The 23,167-nt window shown below is 49.1% G+C and overlaps 1 protein-coding gene across 1 annotated transcript in view; it reads left to right on the top strand.

Annotated features, from left to right (window-relative positions):
* SCAF8 (SR-related CTD associated factor 8) overlaps positions 1-23,167 on the top strand; it is a 948,526-nt gene that overhangs the window by 110,644 nt on the left and 814,715 nt on the right. The window contains exon 2 of the mRNA XM_086927396.1: positions 16,046-16,129. Within this exon, the coding sequence (XP_086783522.1) occupies positions 16,046-16,129 (84 nt within the window). The remainder of the gene's footprint in view (positions 1-16,045; positions 16,130-23,167) is intronic.

A 23,167-nucleotide genomic window follows, 5' to 3' on the forward strand; every position in this document is an offset into this window, starting at 1 on the left:
TGTACTCCACTACACAGTGCAGGGACTATGGACACTACAGCAAAAGAAGATGCACATCAATGTGTTGGAACTGATGGCAATCTTCATGGCCTTAAAGGCGTTCAAAGTACATCTGTGCAACAAAGTCGTGTTGATCCTGACGGACAACATGACGGCCATGTACTACATTCAGAAGCAGGGAGGCACACACTCTCCACAGCTGTCTCACCTGGCTCAGAGCATGTGGAAGTGGGCCATTCAGAGGAACATCTTCCTCATGGCAGAGCATCTCCCGGGCAAGGACAATCAGATGGCGGATCTGCTCAGCAGACACAGCCATCAAATGCACGAGTGGGAGATACATCCATCAGTACTCCAACCGTACTTCCAAAAGTGGGGTCATCCAGAGATAGACCTGTTCGCCACAAAGGAGAACGCAAAATGCCAAAGCTTCGCCGCCAGGTTCCCACACCCGCAATCACAGGGCAATGCGATGTGGATGAACTGGTCAGGCAGATTTGCGTACGCTTTTCCCCCAGCACCTCTGATACCGCTGGTGGCACGCAAGCTCAGGCAGCACTCGATGACTCTCATCCTGGTTGCTCCAACGTGGGCTCGCCAACCATGGTACACCACGTTTCTAGAACTCTCCGCGGTACCGCATCAAAGGCTTCATCTCACTCCCAGCCTTCTGACGCAGAGCCATGGCGACATTCAGCACCCAGACCCGCAACAGCTCAACCTGGCGATCTGGCTCCTGAAGTCCTAGAGTTTGGCTACCTCAATCTTCCTCCCGATTGCATGAACATCATTCGGGAGGCAAGGAAGCCCACTACTAGAGCTTGTTATGCGGCTAAATGGAAGAGGTTTGTCATCTACTGTGTTAACCACAAGATTGACCCGCTAGATGCTTCCATTCAGAACATCATTTGTTACCTGTTCCACCTGTATCAATGCAATTTGGCGTACTCTTCCATCCGCATTCACCTGTCTGCTATGGCAGCATACCTCCAGAATAGGCAACACCTGTCACTCTTTAAAGTCCCTGCTATCAAGGCTTTTTTGGAAGGACTCAAGAGAGTCATCCCACCAAGGACACCACCAGCTCCAGAATGGAACCTCAATGTGGTTCTTACAAGACTGATGGGTCCTCCCTTCGAGCCACTGCACTCTTGTGAGCTTCAGTTTCTAACTTGGAAGGTCGCGTTCTTAGTAGCAATTACATCGCTACGGAGGGTTAGCGAGCTGCAGGCGCTCACCATCCAAGAACCTTTCTTCCAGGTACATGCTAACAGGGTTGTGCTCCGCACTAACCCTAAATTCTTACCCAAGGTTGTATCTCAATTCCATATAAACCAAACAATTGAGTTGCCGGTGTTTTTCCAAAACCCAGAGACGCTGGCGGAGCGGATGCTCCACACCCTTGACGTTAAGAGAGCCTTAATGTACTATGTAGACAGGACAAAAGATTTTCGCAAAACCAAGCAGCTTTTCGTTGCTTTTGCCACACACCACAAGGGAAACGCTATCTCCAAAGCTGGGATCGCTAGGTGGATCGTGAAATGCATTCAAATCTGTTACGCTAAAGCTAAGCGCACTCTCACTTTCCCACCAAGGGCCCACTCCACCAGGAAGTTGGGGGCCTCTATGGCTTTCCTAGGTAACATTCCCTTAGAAGATATCTGTAGAGCAGCCACATGGTCTACCACACATACTTTCACTAAACATTACTGTGAAGACGTGCACTCCAAACAGCAGGCAGCTGTTGGTCAGGCTGTTCTCAAGACACTTTTTCAGACTGCTGCAGCTGGCACGGGCAGCCGCCGCTAATGGAGGGACTGCTATGTATTCTATGCACAGATATGAATTCAGCAGCCCACATGCCTTGAACTGCAAATGCTACTAACCAGTATGCATCTGTTCTTGGCATGTAGGGCTGCTGACATTCATATCGCCCACCCTCCTCCCCGGCGCCTGTAGCAGCTGCAGTATTCATTCATATATATATATATATATGCTCATAGCATGGTCATCACTCACATACTTCACTCCATCTCTGCCAATGGCTAAAAACAATCTGGGGATGGAGGCGATGCCCATGCGCACTGTAGTCCAGGGGAGGAGCCACCTATCTCGTGATACTTCGAAGACTCTTCCAGGACAACAATGTGCAATCATCCGGACCCAACACTAGGCGGCGATCTATGCACAGATATGAATGTCAGCAGCCCTACATGCCAAGAACAGATGCATACTGGTAAGTAGCATTTGCATACTGGCATATGAGCTAGATGCCAGAGGACTTTCCTTCGGGTGAGGAATTTTATAAAATATCTTCTTGTCCATGGGGCAGATTGCTTCATAAATCTGTGCCGTGTAACATAATCCACTAATCCCTTTCGTGCCTTGTGGACAAGTGACAAATTATGCCAGCAATATCATTATGTAAGAACTCTGATAAAGCCTCTCTGATTATGCCAGGGCTTATACCATAGTAGGGTTTGAATACTAGCAATTCCCCTATTTTGCCCTCTTTCCGCAGATCTAAATACTGTGGCTGAAGGGAGTGCTAAGCAATAGGTCCAGGATTAGAATGCCCTTTCGAGTCTGTGCAAACCTACTAACTTGCATGTTTTTTTAGGATTCTCACTAGCTCTTCTCTATTCCTTTCCCATACTGAGTGAGGTTGGAAATTTACTCCCGACTATGGCAGTTGTGAGAAGTTGGCCTGATATGCAGTGCTCACTATTCTAGTGAACACTATGTATCAGTCCAGACAACCCTTATTGATGATTGGTTGTAAGTCAACCTTATAGACCAGCTATCCTAGTAGCGTGGATACGAGCAGTCTAAGGCTAAAGACTCGAGAGGGCGTGTTAAGCCAGCTGTTATACCATCACATATACCCCTTGAACACCAAGTGAAAGGACACCACACAAGTGTTTTGAAAATAAACAAGGTATTTATTAGAATCACAACAGCCCTGTACTCTTTATGAGGACAGGGTACTAAGCACAAAACAAAACTCTTACGAAAATACTTAAGTTAGCACAGTATATACAAATGCCCGAGGGGCACGGAAAACCATATACTCTGAAAGTGGAATGCGAAATTACTAGCAGGTAAGTACAGTACTAATAGGCTTTGGAATCGCTAGGACTTGGCTATAGAATCTTTAGATTACTTCTAGGAGGCCCAGGGGACTCGGTTGCAGAGTGTGCACTCTCACGCGTGATGCGGGACAAAGTCTATGGTAGCTAGGTTTCACAAAGTTAGTGTTCTCGGGCGAACCCGACCTGGTAGGAGGAAAACGAAAGCGGATTCTGACCCTTGGATAGTGAGGTTATGCTGGGGCACCGAAATGCCGAAGTTACCTAGCCCAGGGGCTGCAGCTGCATAGGTCTCAAAAGACGTCGGGAATCCTCGTAGACGGACCAGGAGCCTGGAAGAAAGATGCTGGCAGGCGACCAGTGAAGAGAGTTCGAAGTGATCCAAGCCTGGATCTTGAAGATGGACGATACCTGAAAGCAGAGGGGACCAAGCTCGTGACTACTAGCCAGTAGTCAGGTGGCACCAGGAGGGCACCGGATGGTAGTCACCTCGACTAGGTGAGTGGGCGACGCTGGGCTCTGCAGATCTCACGGACCAGGAGGCGTTGTCGGCGACCAGGATGGAGGAGCGAGCTGTCCCACGATGGATGAAGCTGTCGGCGTCGCTGGACCCAGGATTGGGCAATGTTAGAACTGGCTATTTCTGGTAGGCTAAGGCTGACGCCAAAGCCAGGCAGAAACCACCAATCTAGTCAGGGCAAGGAAGTCACACGCCAAGATAACCCCTGCTCACCCCCTTGGTAGCTTGGCACGAGCAGTCTAGGCTAAACTCGAAGGCAATGTGTAAAGCATTTGCGTCAGCGCACAATAGCAACAACATACTAGGTACATCACAAAAGAGACTCCACACAAGGTTATTATAAAAATACCTTTTGTATTGTAAAAGCACATCAGATAAAATCACACATATACATGGTGCCTATTGGCACGGGCAATATTCACATGGGATTATTCACAAGACAGGGCCACAAGGGCCACTGTCACAATCAACACTTTCCGAAATAGAAATACTTGTCAGAAATTAGAATAAGCATATAAAATCACTGTAGCACAAAGTAACAGTTATGAATCACATCCCGTAACTACTGGGAACAGGTAAGTACACACTACGCAACCCTCAACACCTTAGGAGCATGTCACGCAGGTACCCAGGACCTCACTAGGACCACCTGTACTAGAAAGAACAACCACCTAAGGATGAAATCCACTTAGGGGTATAACTCAGAACACACTACCCATGATGCATGAATATACATTCAGAGGAGTAGTAAAGAAAGATAACACATGATGTATAGACCTACACATTCAGCGGTGTTCAGGACAGAGCACATGATGTAATCTCAATACATTCAGGGGTGCAGCGCAAGAAGACACATGATGACTAAACATTCAGAGGTGCAGCGCATGAAAAGAAAGACACATAATGCATCAAACATTCAGAGGTGTCAAGAGTAAAGCAATAGCGCAAAAATCACATGAGGCCTAAAAACCTTCAGAGGTGCAGGAATAACACATGATGCAAGAAATCACATTCAGAGGTGCAATAACCAGATGATTGCGCACAAACTCACATAAGCCACCACCTGTGGCAGTCCCTAGGCCAATGGCCTTGTTGGGGCTCAGATGCCCTGAGTCTCAGTGTCAGGGTGCGCTGCCATGCAGCGCCAGTCTCGAAGTTCAAAAAAGCCTAAACGTGGCAGGTGCCCACTAAGTGCTGGGCACCTGGAGAACAACAGCACTGCGCCACCTGAGCCACACAGGCTCTCAAAACACTGAGCCAAACGTTGGAGCCACAGAGGCTCGTAAAACACATGCCCCCTGGAGCCTCCCTGGACTCTCCAAGCGTTGGGGCGACCCACTGTCAACTGGGGCCGCCCTTGAAGCCCTCCTCACGGTGGAGTCCCCTACGGGGGACTCTAGCTTCTCAAAATGCCCCCCAGAGCCTCTCAGGGCTCCACATACAAAAATGCGGCGGGGAGCCTCTCCGGGCTTCGTGCACGTTGGGGCGACCCGCTGCCCACCGGGGCCGCCCTTAAAGCCCTCATGGCTTCGCGATATCACTAGACGCGACGTTGGGGCGGCCCACTGCCAGCTGGGGCCGCCCTATTGCTCTCGCTTCTGGTGCCGCTCTCCGGCACCCACCACAGCCGCGTCGAGCCCCCCCCTAGCCCTTCCAACTCACCGGGCTGTCTTCGGGGCGGGGCTCCTCCGGGCGGCGGCTGCATGCGAGGTCTCTCTGCTCCTGCCGCTCCTCCTTCACTTGGGGCTCCCTCGGCACACGGGAGCCCCAGCAGCGGACCACACGCCTCTTCAGAGGCCGCCGGGTTCCCCCAGGTCACGGGAGCCCGGCCGACCCACCGCCATGCTTCTCGGCGCCTTCTTCCTCGAGCCCCGGCCTCGGGGACGGAGCAACCAATCGCGTCGCGGCCCTCCGGTCGAGCCCCTTCAGTGCCCGGGAGTCAGCCAATGACAGAGCGGCTCCCGGGATGATGCTCCGCTACTTCGGCCAATCACGGCCCACCACGCGGATGACGCTGCGCCGCACGGGCCAATCCCGTCGCGGCGTTAGTGAGGGGGCTCGGCTCCCTCCACCAATGGGAGCGCGGCGGCTTCGTTCTTCGCCGTGCCAGCTCCGATCAGGATGGCGCTTCACGGGGTGGTTCAGGGCACTTCCACAGGGGTTACTGACCCCGGGCTGCGACGGTGACACGGCCAAGAATCCTCAGCGCGTCCAGCGCTATAAGCCAGCAGGAAGGCGCTCCTAAGCGCTAGAAAGTCCAGCGAAAGCGCTCTCAAGCGCTTGGGGAAATGAAGCGCTCCAAAGCGCTAGACAGCAGGCAGAGCGCTCCCAGGCGCTCAAGGCAAAGCACAGCGCCTCCAGGCGCTAGGAACCAACTCCAGCGCTCTCCCCAGGAAAAGGGCAGCCTCTCCATGCTGCCATGGTCCCAGAGCTTCCCCAGGGGCAAAGCCAAGTCCCCCCCTTCAGCCCAGGCAGGGCAGAAGGGTCCCCCAGGAGTCCAGGAATCCAGGCACCCAGGGGCTGGGCAGCGCCCACCCCTGGTAGATCCAAGTCAGCCACACGAGCTAGAACAAGAACAAGTTGGAGGGAGACACAGCTCCTTCTTATACCCAGGAATGCCTTTGAAGAACTTTGTGCAAGGGACCCAGAGTGCTGGAATGTTTCTGGTTTACGTCTTTCCTGACAGCTGCAGGGCCAGAGGTGACAGTGAGCCGTCAGGAAGGAGAGCTAGCAGGGTGGCCGACAGGCACGGCCCGGCACCACCAGACGCTCTTGCCTCCCATCCCTGACAGCAGAGGGGCCTTTCATCCACGGCTGTCTCAGACCCCCTCCTCTGGAGCCTTGCAGACCCTGCAGACCCTGTCCTACTCAAACCGGACAGTCCATCCACCAGCAGGTCCAGGCACTCCTGGGCAGACTCACCAGCCAATCACACGCTAGCACCAACTTACACAATTATACCAACTTCCAAAAGTAGTACTTCCAGACTAGGTACAAACAAGCTGCATACATCATTTTGCAGCATTCATTCTCACGAGTTCACACATATCAAACTCGACCCCTGCACTCCCCACACAACAGGAACTACCATGGGCATACATATCCCCCATTCATTCCTATGGGAGGGCAGGTCACTCACTCTTCATACAGAGAGCTCAAGCGCTTTACACTGTACCACAGTGAAAAAAGTGCGCAGAGGCCTAGAATCACCAACACCAGGTTCCAGAAACAGGCTAGGAAAAAGCAAAAAGTCTAGGGGTGAACCTGCCCAAAAGGGCCGGGTCCAACACAGCCCCCTTCCAGCCAAAACGCAGGGTAGACCAATCACTCCACTGATGGGCTTCACTGCTTTGGGCGACAAAAACCACGGACACGGACCTGCCCGGCAGGGACAACCCTCTGGTTTTTCGCCACTCTGAACCTACCTGGTTACCTCTAAACAATAACTCTCTGACACAACTAGGACACCCCACTGGTACTCCCTAGTCATCCACAGCCAAGACCATCCAAATCACAGGTCCTAACCAATCCACAGAGCGGGGGGCACACAATAGCCATTCTCCACTCTCTCTCTCAGTGTAGCTACAACTACCACTGATCCAACAACCTAGGGTCCACACCCCCCAAGCTGACCAGAGGTCTCGGGTAAGAATGCCCCACCCTACCTCTACTTCTGGGTTTCCGCACCCTCACAGAGAAGCATTCACCAGAACACAAGTCTCCTACCAGATCAGGACCTCACTCCATCACTGGTCTACCACCTGGAAACTATTTCACTTCTGAGGTACAAAGCACACGGCACAGTTCCTCTTCAAGCAGGTGGGGGGACACAGCACACCGCAAAGCCCCCTTTCCTCTACCTTAGTGGAAACAACAACCTGCAGGTGGGCCCCAGACCACACAGCTAGGGCAGCCCCCTCAGTCTCTTCAGCTGATCCACTTGGGCAGAGATTCCTCTTGACCTAGAAGTTTTCCTAATCTCCCAACCTAAGACCTAAACCCTCAGGTTGCACCGGGGTCAGAAGTAAGGACACCGTCCCTCTGCACCCCCTTCCAGTTCCATGACTACAGGCCCAGTATGTCTCAGGCTAGACAGAGCACACGCCAGCGGCGTATCAGCGACACACTCTCCTCCAGTACTCCCTATCACAGGGTGATTCTCAGTATGTCCCAGGCTAGACAGAGCACACGCCAGCGGCGTATCAGTGACACACTTTCCTTTAGTACTCCCTATCACAGGGTGATTCTCAGTATGTCCAAGGCTAGACAGAGCACACGCCAGCGGCGTATCAGTGACACACTTTCCTCCAGTACTCCTTCCAGGTCAGGCCACACCCCAACCTGGCTTTCCCCCCTCCTCGGGGAACAACCTCCAAAGGCCCCACAAATGGTCAAGCACTCTAGACGGTCAAATGCTCAGCGAGCCAGGACTTCTGCACCCTCCACTTAGGAGCGGTACTGCCCAATACTAGGACCGTCGGAGTTCTGGTTACAGACACTCCCCGTCCTCTAGACACAGGAACATCCTCCTCAAATGACCTATGTACAGCTTAGGTCCCTGACCTGGCGCTCCCTTAGGGAACCCTCCGGGCCCTGAGATAAGGTTTCAGGCCAACGTGGGACACACCGTCCCACACTCACTCCGCCTCCACTGAGACAGGGCGTGAGCCCCTACACCCCTACCATCCTACTGGGATCTAGCTGGGCTACACATGAACCTCTTCACCTACACAGGATCAACAGATACACAAGCCACTGCTTTTAGAATCACTCCCTAATGCCACTGCAAGACATCTAGCACACCGCCAGACATCCACCTTCTTGTCCAGTTCCTCTGCAGGACCTCCTGCACACCACCAGAGGTACACCTCTCATGCAAGCTCTTTAACCAAAAGAAAACTCACACCAACTCCTCCAGTTCAGCACATAACTCATGCGCACACTCCCCCCCCTCGGACTGGTAAGGCAGTTTTTACCACCCCTGATCACTCAACCTGACCACACGTGACACAGGTACCAAACTCTGGGAGCGGGGAATGGGAATTAACAAACTGGACACATTAAAGCTGCCACCACTGGATCCTACCACACTGGGGAATCCAGACTCACACACTACACTCAGGGAATAACCACTCCCCTGAGCTAGTCTTTTCTCCTCACACTCCCTCTCTCTCCTATCTACCCACACAGGTACAGGATTTGGGATTGGACAAGGGACCCAGCAAGGGATTCCTAATCTATGGGAACCTCCCCCTCTACTGGCGTCCCGCCCTGTCACTTTCTCTCATCTGCCGCTAAACATAAAGCGCAGAAACACATTTGAAAATGACACTCTTGAGGAAAAAAAAAATCAAAAACAATAATCCCAAACATGTGACTATCTGAAAAAAACAATTGCAGAGTTTTGTAATGTAGCCAGTTGTCGCTATGGCACTTCGCAAACACCAGTCCAAATCCGCACCGCTGACCCACCAATGTTAGAACTGGCTATTTCTGGTAGGCTAAGGCTGACGCCAAAGCCAGGCAGAAACCACCAATCTAGTCAGGGCAAGGAAGTCACACGCCAAGATAACCCCTGCTCACCCCCTTGGTAGCTTGGCACGAGCAGTCTAGGCTAAACTCGAAGGCAATGTGTAAAGCATTTGCGTCAGCGCACAATAGCAACAACATACTAGGTACATCACAAAAGAGACTCCACACAAGGTTATTATAAAAATACCTTTTGTATTGTAAAAGCACATCAGATAAAATCACACATATACATGGTGCCTATTGGCACGGGCAATATTCACATGGGATTATTCACAAGACAGGGCCACAAGGGCCACTGTCACAATCAACACTTTCCGAAATAGAAATACTTGTCAGAAATTAGAATAAGCATATAAAATCACTGTAGCACAAAGTAACAGTTATGAATCACATCCCGTAACTACTGGGAACAGGTAAGTACACACTACGCAACCCTCAACACCTTAGGAGCATGTCACGCAGGTACCCAGGACCTCACTAGGACCACCTGTACTAGAAAGAACAACCACCTAAGGATGAAATCCACTTAGGGGTATAACTCAGAACACACTACCCATGATGCATGAATATACATTCAGAGGAGTAGTAAAGAAAGATAACACATGATGTATAGACCTACACATTCAGCGGTGTTCAGGACAGAGCACATGATGTAATCTCAATACATTCAGGGGTGCAGCGCAAGAAGACACATGATGACTAAACATTCAGAGGTGCAGCGCATGAAAAGAAAGACACATAATGCATCAAACATTCAGAGGTGTCAAGAGTAAAGCAATAGCGCAAAAATCACATGAGGCCTAAAAACCTTCAGAGGTGCAGGAATAACACATGATGCAAGAAATCACATTCAGAGGTGCAATAACCAGATGATTGCGCACAAACTCACATAAGCCACCACCTGTGGCAGTCCCTAGGCCAATGGCCTTGTTGGGGCTCAGATGCCCTGAGTCTCAGTGTCAGGGTGCGCTGCCATGCAGCGCCAGTCTCGAAGTTCAAAAAAGCCTAAACGTGGCAGGTGCCCACTAAGTGCTGGGCACCTGGAGAACAACAGCACTGCGCCACCTGAGCCACACAGGCTCTCAAAACACTGAGCCAAACGTTGGAGCCACAGAGGCTCGTAAAACACATGCCCCCTGGAGCCTCCCTGGACTCTCCAAGCGTTGGGGCGACCCACTGTCAACTGGGGCCGCCCTTGAAGCCCTCCTCACGGTGGAGTCCCCTACGGGGGACTCTAGCTTCTCAAAATGCCCCCCAGAGCCTCTCAGGGCTCCACATACAAAAATGCGGCGGGGAGCCTCTCCGGGCTTCGTGCACGTTGGGGCGACCCGCTGCCCACCGGGGCCGCCCTTAAAGCCCTCATGGCTTCGCGATATCACTAGACGCGACGTTGGGGCGGCCCACTGCCAGCTGGGGCCGCCCTATTGCTCTCGCTTCTGGTGCCGCTCTCCGGCACCCACCACAGCCGCGTCGAGCCCCCCCCTAGCCCTTCCAACTCACCGGGCTGTCTTCGGGGCGGGGCTCCTCCGGGCGGCGGCTGCATGCGAGGTCTCTCTGCTCCTGCCGCTCCTCCTTCACTTGGGGCTCCCTCGGCACACGGGAGCCCCAGCAGCGGACCACACGCCTCTTCAGAGGCCGCCGGGTTCCCCCAGGTCACGGGAGCCCGGCCGACCCACCGCCATGCTTCTCGGCGCCTTCTTCCTCGAGCCCCGGCCTCGGGGACGGAGCAACCAATCGCGTCGCGGCCCTCCGGTCGAGCCCCTTCAGTGCCCGGGAGTCAGCCAATGACAGAGCGGCTCCCGGGATGATGCTCCGCTACTTCGGCCAATCACGGCCCACCACGCGGATGACGCTGCGCCGCACGGGCCAATCCCGTCGCGGCGTTAGTGAGAGGGCTCGGCTCCCTCCACCAATGGGAGCGCGGCGGCTTCGTTCTTCGCCGTGCCAGCTCCGATCAGGATGGCGCTTCACGGGGTGGTTCAGGGCACTTCCACAGGGGTTACTGACCCCGGGCTGCGACGGTGACACGGCCAAGAATCCTCAGCGCGTCCAGCGCTATAAGCCAGCAGGAAGGCGCTCCTAAGCGCTAGAAAGTCCAGCGAAAGCGCTCTCAAGCGCTTGGGGAAATGAAGCGCTCCAAAGCGCTAGACAGCAGGCAGAGCGCTCCCAGGCGCTCAAGGCAAAGCACAGCGCCTCCAGGCGCTAGGAACCAACTCCAGCGCTCTCCCCAGGAAAAGGGCAGCCTCTCCATGCTGCCATGGTCCCAGAGCTTCCCCAGGGGCAAAGCCAAGTCCCCCCCTTCAGCCCAGGCAGGGCAGAAGGGTCCCCCAGGAGTCCAGGAATCCAGGCACCCAGGGGCTGGGCAGCGCCCACCCCTGGTAGATCCAAGTCAGCCACACGAGCTAGAACAAGAACAAGTTGGAGGGAGACACAGCTCCTTCTTATACCCAGGAATGCCTTTGAAGAACTTTGTGCAAGGGACCCAGAGTGCAGGAATGTTTCTGGTTTACGTCTTTCCTGACAGCTGCAGGGCCAGAGGTGACAGTGAGCCGTCAGGAAGGAGAGCTAGCAGGGTGGCCGACAGGCACGGCCCGGCACCACCAGACGCTCTTGCCTCCCATCCCTGACAGCAGAGGGGCCTTTCATCCACGGCTGTCTCAGACCCCCTCCTCTGGAGCCTTGCAGACCCTGCAGACCCTGTCCTACTCAAACCGGACAGTCCATCCACCAGCAGGTCCAGGCACTCCTGGGCAGACTCACCAGCCAATCACACGCTAGCACCAACTTACACAATTATACCAACTTCCAAAAGTAGTACTTCCAGACTAGGTACAAACAAGCTGCATACATCATTTTGCAGCATTCATTCTCACGAGTTCACACATATCAAACTCGACCCCTGCACTCCCCACACAACAGGAACTACCATGGGCATACATATCCCCCATTCATTCCTATGGGAGGGCAGGTCACTCACTCTTCATACAGAGAGCTCAAGCGCTTTACACTGTACCACAGTGAAAAAAGTGCGCAGAGGCCTAGAATCACCAACACCAGGTTCCAGAAACAGGCTAGGAAAAAGCAAAAAGTCTAGGGGTGAACCTGCCCAAAAGGGCCGGGTCCAACAGGCAACAAAGCCTTAGCTAATTCAAGCCCACGCGGTGGACCTAAAATGGCGTCTCGAGTGGACCAGGAGGGTCCGGGGTGCTCCTCTTTTGGAAGGGAGCAAGGGCCAGACTGGAGCAACCAGACCAGCAGCAGTGATGTCGTCGGGCGTCGTGAAGAAGCCCACAAGCCAGCGGGCTAGTAGCCAAACAACGCGGTGAGCAGCAAAAAGCAGAAGGGCCCCACGCAGATCGTGGATATGCTGGGAGGCTGTACTTCGGTGCTGGAGCTGCTCAGGGTCGGGGCTTCTCGGACCCCAAAGCACTCACCAGAGGATCCCTCGGCGGTTGTGCTGGAAAGAAGTCGTGCAGTCTTGAAGATGGCCGGTCCCTCGAGGTCTCGTCGCACTCACAGTTCTCAGCTTTGCTGTAGAGGTGAGTAGAGGTCAGAGGTGCCAGGGAAGCCGGTTCTCGTGGAGCTGGGCAGTCGGATTCCGGAGGAAGGACTTGCAGCAGACCGCAGTGTTCTTAAGATGGTGCCTGCGGATGCAGGGTGACTACTCCTTAGTCACAAGGGAGAATCTTGAAGAAGAAATCTTGAAGTCCTTTCGCAGAAAGTCGTGTCTTGATTCCAAAGATGATCTAATTTGGAAGGGGGCCCGCTCCTAACTTTATACTAGGAAAAGGGGCTGACCCGGTGACTAGGTCCTGCATATGGGTGGGACTAGGAGGGGGGTGGTTACACCCCTCTCCCATGCCGGACTTTCCCCAGGCCAGGGGCTGGTGTGCCCCTGGAACTGGTTCTGGCCGGCCTATGCGTAGTGAGCACTGGGGTGCCACTCAGCAGTCACCTTCTTGTAAAGCCCTGCCTACCCAGGATACACAAAACCCTGTCTGGGATGGTGCTAGCACCGCCCCGGACAGGAAACCCTTTGTCCAGGCTCTCCTCGCTGGAAGGACTCCCAGCAGCAGGAGGTCAGACTCGTGTCTCTGGTGGCAGCATCCATTTTGTGGAGCTGAGACTTCATTTAACTTTAACCGGGGTTCACAGTTACATACATGTTGTGTCCCTCTAGAAGGGTGGAATGCTAACCCCGTCGCCAGAATTGGCGAGGGGTTAGTATTCCAATTCGTATGACACCTTACTCGACATGTTTTGATAAAGCAATACCAAAGATAGCATTTAACCGCGAGGATTATAATGCACTTAAGAGTATATGGTATGCGTTATCATGGAACAGCTATTAGGACTTGGTTCCGCAAGCTGCAAACGGGCTCAGCTCATGCCAGAGCACCATCTCACACGATTCCAAGCACTCTGCCTTCAGGATTGTCAAGGCCTGCCATAGGAGTGACTGATAGGAATCTGTGTGTCCATTTTTAGGGTTAGATATAGGTATACTATATCTACAGCGAAGGGTGATTACACGACTTTGCCCCAGCTGTCATGCAGCCAGTTGTGTCAGATTTAGGAGGCCAGCCAGGGGTGGCATAATACATGCTTCAGCCCCCGGTAGGCCCTGGGTACACCTATGCCCCGAGTTACAGGGTCTGATAAGGTGGCCCAGTACCAATTGGAAATGTACCTAAGGTACATGGAATCCATTTTACAGAGAGAGCAGTAGGCCTGGGGTCCTGATTGGCAGGGTCCCAGGTCGACTATGTCAAAAACCAGCTAAAACACAGGGCAAAAAGTTGGGGGCAACCATAGTCAGGAGGTACCTTCCTACAGCAGTTGTACATTTTCCAGGGTTGGGAAAGAAGTTGTTGGAGGGAATGTGAACTTGGAAATGTGCAACAGATTTTTGCACAAGCAAATCTACACATTCATGTTTGATTGTTCTAAAATGCAGTTCACAAATATTTTTTAGGACTACAACTTCTTGACCTACTTCTGTAAATTCTTGCGAATTCATGGAGGCCGTACATCTGCACTAATGCAAGGACATATACCATTTATGCACTTTTGCAATTTCTTTAATAATCAGGCTCCTGATGAGGTCTGGCTTTAACCAAGATCTTTTGTGTTTATTAAGATTCTCTCTCTCCCCCCCTCCGCCTCCCCCTCCCTCCACACAACGTACTTTTGTTCAGTGCCAAGAACTAATGTGGCAATGTGTGCTGTTTGAGACTATTTTTTTGGCCAATGCTTGTTATAATGGTGAGGGCCTGGCAGCTCCGACGCCAGTAAGGTTTTACAAAAACCATGCCAATAAAGTCACACATTGACAAAACCAAAAGGCTGAACACCAATCTTAGACCTACTGACTTTGCAAATGCTTGTTTATTTTTGTTTCCTATAATCATGTTGAAACTGGTTACTCTGATTTTTCATTAGGAATATTTTTGGGAAACACTAGCATGCATCAGCACATTTTATAAATAATGCTGTACCCACAACTTTACAGTACTTTACCCAAAAAATTTTTTTCCTACTTCCATTTTTGTGTGAACATTTTATATTTAAAGCAAAGAATCACCCATCTTGCTTTCAAGCTTCTGAAATTATTTGCATCTAACCAGACAGAATTCTGGGAGCATTATACATAGCCTCACACTGCTAAGCTTTAAAAACGTGTTTACACTTGTTTGTACTGGAACTGCTGGCAGTAGTGCAGACCAAGCTTGCATCATTTCCTTAGAATGCTCACCCTAAAAACAAAGGCTTTACATTAAGGAACCATAAATACAAGTTTTAACAGCATTTGCATATGAGCACAAAAATTAACTTGACTGCGGACATTTTCCTTCCCTGATCCATAATGTGGTACTGTAAACTGGCAACCGAGGGGTTTGTGCAGCAGGGGGTTGGGACTACCTGTCCCAAGGACAAAATACACATGAAAACTCGTTGTCCTTGACCCCAAACAATATTTCCTGGACGTCGAGCTATAGAAATTCCACACCCCTGCACTGAAAACATATGCGTTCGCATCCCCCCCCCACCCCGCCCCCCCATGCTTCTGAGCAGATCTCATGTGACTTTGATTCCATGCGAATCCAGGGAAAAAAACATCCCAGGGCAGAATGCTGTTGGTTAGTAGGGAAATGTACATCCACGCAACAGTGTCACGTTAGTTGTTGCCAATAGACTCTTCCCTTTTGAAAACAACTTTGATCCAGAATAATGCTTTTCCTCTTTCAAACAATGAGGGGACATCCATGGTAACTGACTTCAGGTCATATTTTTTGGCTGGCATATTTTCGCAGAGACCCATATAGTGTCTATAATTCTGCTTAAGAATTAGTCAGTGATGGGATAATTTTTTCTATATAAATATTGATTTAAAATGTGAGTTCGGTTATAAGATGAATACTAAGGCAACGGTTAAATCAGATGTACCAATAAAATGTGGCTTATTACAGTTAAAACACATTAAGAGCCTGCATGCAGTTGAGCAGAACTTGAATGACTTGTAAAGATGATGAAATCTGAAATCCTATTTCCTCTTTGCTACATTCCACTTTCTATATCCCGATTCTTCACCCACACTTTTTTCATGTTCTCAATCACTCAGAACCTGTATTTGTGTGATAAAGCTTCCTAACCTCAATGGTCCTCACATGTACAACGTTCTTTGCTTGGCACACATACCCATCCTATGGACATAGGTATGTTAACTTCTAATACGTTCCAACAATATGTTCAGTAGGACAAATGAATTAATAAAAATGCAGTATTGAGGGAATGAAGGTGTTGGGTGTAAAAGCTAAATGTGGCTCTTTTTTTTGTTTTTTTTTCTAGGGTAAGGTAATGCATCGTTTCTCGTCTTACTTTTTTCCTGTTTTTTTCCCCCCAGTTATTCTCACTGAATGATTACAAGCCACCCATTTCCAAGGCTAAGATGACACAGATTACAAAGTCTGCCATCAAAGCAATTAAGGTAAGGCAGAACTGAGATGAAATGCAGTTTACCTACAGAAAGAAAATCAAGTTCCCAGTCTGAAATCTGATTGTACCTTAAGAGGATCATTTTGTTTCTTTACTAGGAAAATCTAGCTCTGTATGATTGTAATGCCCATCTCAGGCTGAGTCCACTGTATTAATCTCCGTTAAATCCAACAAGTCAAAACGTTAAAGCTATGGGTGTGAAAGGTGGAAGCTGGTGGTTGGGGTGGTTGTCCGCTTTGTTGTTGGGTAGCCTGAATTGGATCTGGAATGTTCGCACAGATTATAGATTGCAATATTTGGAGCCGGGTAATGTGTTGTGTGTGCATCCTGGGAATACCAAGAGGGCAAAGCATAGCAGACAAATGTTCATTTGCTCTTACGATGTCTGTTTTGGTACGGACTAAAAAAATTAAATGGTTTGCTATGCAGCCAATAATCAAAGGCAACCTTAAATCTGGAGATTTATTTCACGTTTGTATTTCAACGAAATTCTATTACTGCTGCCCTTGAAACTTTATAATGATGGTAGTCTGTGAGGCGAATTAAAGAGTGTTGATTGTGTTTTATCTTTTATACCTGTTGCATTCTAGTGGGAAACCAGACTTATGTTCAGTAATGTACATAATCAAATATATTAAAAACAATAAAAGGGTTTATTACATGTTATTTTGTATTTCTTTTAAGTAAGCACTTGCTTAAAAAGTGCAAAAGTAAAAGAATGCTGCCCTTTTAAATTCTTTTCCTTCAAAGGACCCACCATACCATGTACTCTGATTGCCCTTCAGTTCCGGTGTCTGCTTGACCTGAAGGGCTTCCAGAACATTTGATCTGTTTTTATTTTTAAGTTTCTCTTTTTACTTTTTGATCTCTATTTCCCTTTTTTGTTAGGTCTCGGCTCTCGAGACCTATTGTCGTCGAGATGCCTCGCAAGGGAGACAGACCAGGGCACGCGCGGCAATTCGGGTCTGTGGACGCGCCCGTGAGACGCGCCTGCCACAAAGTGTGTACAGCTGCTGCGCGTTAACAGCGTGTACGCGCCGGCATGCTTTGGTGAAATTATCGCGATCAAAAAGTATCTGGCACTGTGGATGCTGCCTCACCCCACTTACCGGGTACTGGTCTCTGCTCCTGCGCTATAGTTTCAGTCTTCAGCTGGCCCCGCTTGAGCTCCTGCGCAGCACTTTTGAAGTATGGTTAAGTCCGCAGGCGCCGCCACTGTGCACTAGCCGCAGGCAACGCGGATGTGCACGCTCATGGTGTGCTTTCACTTTTCCCCTCCCCCGTCGGCTACAGATCATCATGAAAGTCCCGGGAACCCTGCACTGCATTAGCGGTCTCTGAGTCGGCTCACCGTTCTGGGATTCTGGGCAAGTCACTAGTCTACCCTTGTTCTAGCAAATGCCTCTGTTTTAGTGTATTGATGCAAATTGACCAGCAGAGGTAAGTAGAACTCCAGACTCGCTTTAGCATTCCCTAGATTCCATATCGTAGAAACTTGTCTTCCACGAGCACCGGTGGACAGGAATATTTTTGTAAATGTTGTATTTTCAGTGATACGACCTCCAAAGGCCATGATGTTACATTAAAAACAGAGCTTCGGATGATACCATTTTCCGCTGATGGGCTTTAGTTCTCTTCATGCGTTCCCAATGCGGCGTGTTCCTCAGTTTGGTGCTTACTTTCTCTCAGCCCGCATCTAATGCCCGTGCTCAGCCTCTGTGTGCCACCTTCTGCCATCTGCGACGGATTGCAAGATGATTCATAGCAGACCCGGGGCTCCATCTGGAGATCCACCTGCTCCAATAGGCAACATCTTGGGTAGCAATGTGGGGGAAATTAAGTACTGGGGTAAATGGATGTAGAAATGATCAATTCTTCTGGTAATTCCTCTTTTCCCACTTGCAAAGCCTTGTTCCTGTAGCCCCGGTACGACAAAGGGCGGAGTTAGAAAGGGATTTAAGCTGACACTCAGAACGAGGTCCTCAATGAGCTAATGTCACTGCTTCCACACAGCGCTTAGAAACTCCACAGGACTGGTGCAAAGTGATATATTTACTGCGAAAAATTGATGAACCAGGCACAGCCATCCGAAGTCCATAAGTACATGGGGCGCCAACCATAGCATATATAAAGGCAAACATGCAGTGTAACGTTTATTTAACATTTATTTACTTAATAGCTCTATTTGCTGCGGACCTGACCTACGGGGAGTCGAAGCGCTGTATAAAAGTATATGAATTAGCACAGGATACATAATCAAATATTGATGAGCAATGCAAATGGATCATATGAGGTCAGTAAAAAAAAAAACATGGCCGGAAGATATATGCGGAAAAAGTGTTAAAGTACTAGACAAGTAGCTATCGACATAAAACCCCAGGAAGAGGGACAGGTGGGAGGAGCGAATGAATAATGCAAGAGGAAGGGGATGATTTAGGGAACGGTGGGTGTACACTGGACCGCAGAGGGATGCCTTGCTGACAGAATCATTGAAGTGGTCGAAGACTTTAAAAGGTTGGTGCTGGCTGAACCAGACGCACTTCAGTTCTATATTGAAGATATTGTGAGAATAGATCAGTGTTCTCCAAAGTCGGTCCTGGAGGGCCGGATCCATGCCAGATGTTTAGGACAGCTCAATTTATCTAAATGGGGTTATGCTAAACATCTGGAACGGATCCAGCCCCCCCAGGCCTGACTTTGGAGACGCCTGGACTAGATGAAGTGTGGCCCAGAAGGTAGAGAGTTGCACACGTACAGATCTGATCTTTGAGACCGGTTTCGCTGTCTTGCCAGACTACGGTGTTTTTTTCTTAATCCTGCACAATATATGCGCGCAGAGGAGCCGCTGGCGAGTGGTGCTTCTCCATTGGGCTGTTAAATTGTCATTCACATTTTGTTTCCACCCATCACTGTATACAGTATGGGGCAACAGGTCAGTCCGCGTCAGTTCTTGGCTCTCTTCACTGTGAGTGCCTGCATTATGCCGGTGCGCACCCACCTATAATGTTCTCAATAATGTCGGCGCTAGTGGGTCCGGCCAAAATCTCCGTTTTCGTTATAAACATATTTTTCTTAAACAATGTGTTTTCCCTTTTGCAAGAGCCTGGCAAAGTACAGGCACGTCACCTGCTCTCTTCCTTCCCGCTGCTTTGTGTCTCCGTCGCACTGGCCGTGGTCTGGGCCTGAGCATTTCCTTCAGAGCAGCTTTTGAATGATATAATGTGCACCTAGTGGAAACGCTGCAGAATCAAATGCAAACTGTCTTCTGGCAACTACACTGGTTTCCAGTAGCGGCAAGAATAACGTTCAACTCCCTGTGCATCGCCCACAGGGTGGTAAATAATAAAGGCCCAGAAAAACTAAGACACCTAATCTCGGCGCATGTCCCCATCAGACCACTTAGGTCCTCTCATCTACACCTTCTCCGTACCACCAGAATTAAAAACAATCTAGATGGGGAGGCAGATCCTTCTTACACCTGATTCCAAAACTATGGAACGGGTTGCCTCAGGATCTTAGAGAGCTACAAAATGAAATGGTATTCAGAAAAAAACTGAAGACCTGGCTATTCCCCCTTAAACTCTGATGGCATTCTCCTCCTATCACAGCTCTCGTCAGTGTGGGGAAGCCTTAGGGTAGCCTATAAATCCACAAATCAAATCAAACTCAGCAGCGGACGGGAGGTGAGCCTGTCCCCCTTAAATACTTGCCGCTTTTGTAGCTGGCTTAGTGACAAGGATGATAGACATTATTTCGGTGCAAAACGGACCTGCCACTGTTTGCTTTAAACACTGTTTAACTTTCATCAGATAGCCAAATCTATAATAGTAATTTTTCAGAGATTCACACTGGGAGTTTGATAATAAATTCACAAGGAAAACTTAGCTTGAATTCCAAATTTGTTGCCTACTCTGCCATTATTCACACATTTGCACTCTGACATTTCAAACGGCAGAGGAACGCAGGTCTTCCCTTAGTTTGCATCCAAAGGCACCTGACACAATGATTTAAGCGTTTACTGTTTTATAGAAATCAGAAACATCTTTATTGCTTTAGGAATGGTGTCTAGTTTGCACCCCTTTGGGTGCCAATAAAGGCGGACTTTACTAACAGGAAGGTTCCCACAGCCCCGTGTAGCAGAAGGAAAAGCCAGCATCTGGCAACCTAGAGCAGCCTTTAAAAGTGTGTGAACTGATAAATATATTTTTACCCCTCCCTCAGGGAAGCAGAGAGTCCAATAGATTACGTAAAGTTCCCTCGTGAGATGTGTGGAGAACATTTGCACAAATATCCAGATAAAAATGCTGTGGGATAAACTAAAGTCACACCACCTTGAACTCTCCTGGGTGTCTAAGTTTCAGAACTGTCTATGTTTGAAAGGTTTGCCTGGGAGACAGTCGAGCCCGGCACTAATACAGCAAATAACTAACCACATCGTCAAAATCTATGCTTTTGTGGTGAAAATATGATTTCTCCATGTTGCGTTTTGAGACCTTTCCTGCCATAGGACATCGGAACCCCCACACAAGTGGGACATCTTTTTTATCAGAAGTTTGGGAACACTGGTTATTAATTGGATTTGTCTCTGAATTTGACTTCACAATATAAGCAGGTTTGCAAGAAAGAACACAGTTTGCAAAATTTCATCCGTCTCATGTCAGTATGGTTAACCCCAAATTCAGAGTTGTAGAAATGACCACTATTCCTAACATCCGTATCATGGCCACATTTCAAAATGTATGTTTCTTTCATAGCCATTTCCCCTTCATTACTTTTTATGTCTCGACTAGCGTAAGACTGCGCATGCGCAGTCTCGCTAGCCTGACTCAATGGGGTAGAGGATTTTCCTCCAGCGAGGTTAAGCCCCACCCCTCTTTTTCATTGGCTGGCCTCCTCAACGGTGGCCAGCCATTGGAGAAGAGGTCCCAGTGATGTATTTCTTTCTCTGGAAGCCCCGTCCTTTTCAGACTGGGTTCCTTGACCTACTGGTGTCGCAAAAGCTTTCTTATCATCTTTGTGGGGTGACAGATGACCCCATAAAGAAGATAAGGAAGCTTTTACTCCAGCAGTAAGTCTGGCTCTTAAAGAGAAAGCAGCATGTTGTGGCGAGAAGAATTACTTTCATGTTGCAGTGAACCCGGAGTAGCTCCTCGCTCATGTCATAGAGCATTCCTAAGTCATGCCAGAGTAAAACAGCAAGATCTGTTAATAGATTTACCCCAGGATCATTTTAACACCTGGTAGAGCCCCAGGGCTCAGCTGAAAGCCTTAGGAAGGTGATGGCATTGCAGCAGTGCAGGCCGGCAATTCTTTGGAGTCCTTTGAGTTCCAGAAAGTGGCAGGAATGATGCAGCACAGGCGTCGCAGCCTTTCAGCTGCTGCACTCCCCTAACATAGGACAGTGGTTCGGGCCTCAGTCACCTTCTGTGTCCGCCTTAATGACACAAAGAAAGCGAGGGCCTCAAACACTTTCTACACGTATGTTACTAAAAGGACAGTGCTCTAGCTGTACAAGCATTAGAAAATTTCAATTCCTTACCTCCAAAGAAAGTGACAATGCTGCCTCTGATGGCGCAGCAGCTTTCACCTCAATGACGCACAGAAAGTGACTCTTTTGCAGCAGTGTAGGCCTCACACTCCAACTCCACCCAAAATTCACCCTCCAACTCCAACTCCAACTCCAACTCCACCCTCCAACTCCAACTCCACCCTCTACTACTTACTCTACAACTCTCTAATGCTCTTGAATACTCACAATACTCGCTACTCCTTACCCTAGTACTCTACAACTCTACTACTCACTCTAACTTGATTACTCTCTAGTACTCACTCTAATACTCTACTACACACTCTCTACTCCTCTACTACACACTCTTTTCTACTCACTATTACTCACTCTACTACTCACTCTTTACTACTTACTCTACTACTCACTTTCTACTACTCTACTCACGCTCTACTAATCACTCTCTAATATCTACTACTCCCTTTACTACTCCACTACTCACTCGTTACTACTCACACTTTGCTACTCGCTCTTTACTACTCACTCTCTGATACTCTACTACTTACTCTACAGCTTTCTAATACTCCCGACTCACTCTACTACTCAATCTCGACTACTCTAGAACTCACTCTACTACTCTCTACTCACTCTCTACTACTCACAATACTCAGTACTACTCACTCTAGTACTCTCTACTACTCGCTCTATTAATAACTTGATTACTCTCTAGTACTCACTTTAATACTCTACTACACTCTCTACTCCTCTACTACACTCTCTCTACTACTCTACTCTCTCTACTACTCACTCTCTACTTCTCACTATTACTCACTCTACTACTCACTCTATACTACTTACTCTACTACTCACTTTCTACTACACTCTACTAATCACTCTCTAATATCTACTGCTCTACTCACTATACTACTCACTCTACTACTCCACTACTCACTCTTTACTGCTCACTCTTTACTACTCACTCTTTACTACTCACTCTTTACTGCTCGCTCTTTACTACTCACACTTTACTACTCACTCTTTACTACTCACTCTTTACTATTCACTCTCTAATATTCTCACTACTCACTCTACTACTCTACTTCTTACTCTACAACTCTGTAATACTCCCTACTCACTCTACTACTCAATCTCGACTACTCTCTAGTACTCACTCTACTACTCTTGACTCACTCTACTACTCACAATACTCACTACTACTCACTGTAGTACTCTCTACAACTCTACTACTCTAAAAACTATTACTCTCTAGTACTCACTCTAATACTCTACTACACACTCTCTAGTATTCACTCTACTCCTCACTATTACTCACTCTACTACTCACTCTCTACTACTTACTCTACTAATCACACTTTCTACTACTCTCTACTTACACTCTACTAATCACTCTCTACTATCTACTACTCACTATCTACAACTCTACTAACTATACTACTCGTTCTACTACTCTACTACTATACTCACTACTGCTCTACTACTCACTCCACTACTCGCTCTTTACTA

This window comes from Lissotriton vulgaris, chromosome 6 (assembly GCF_964263255.1).
Source record: "Lissotriton vulgaris chromosome 6, aLisVul1.2, whole genome shotgun sequence".
Lineage (NCBI taxonomy): Eukaryota > Metazoa > Chordata > Amphibia > Caudata > Salamandridae > Lissotriton > Lissotriton vulgaris.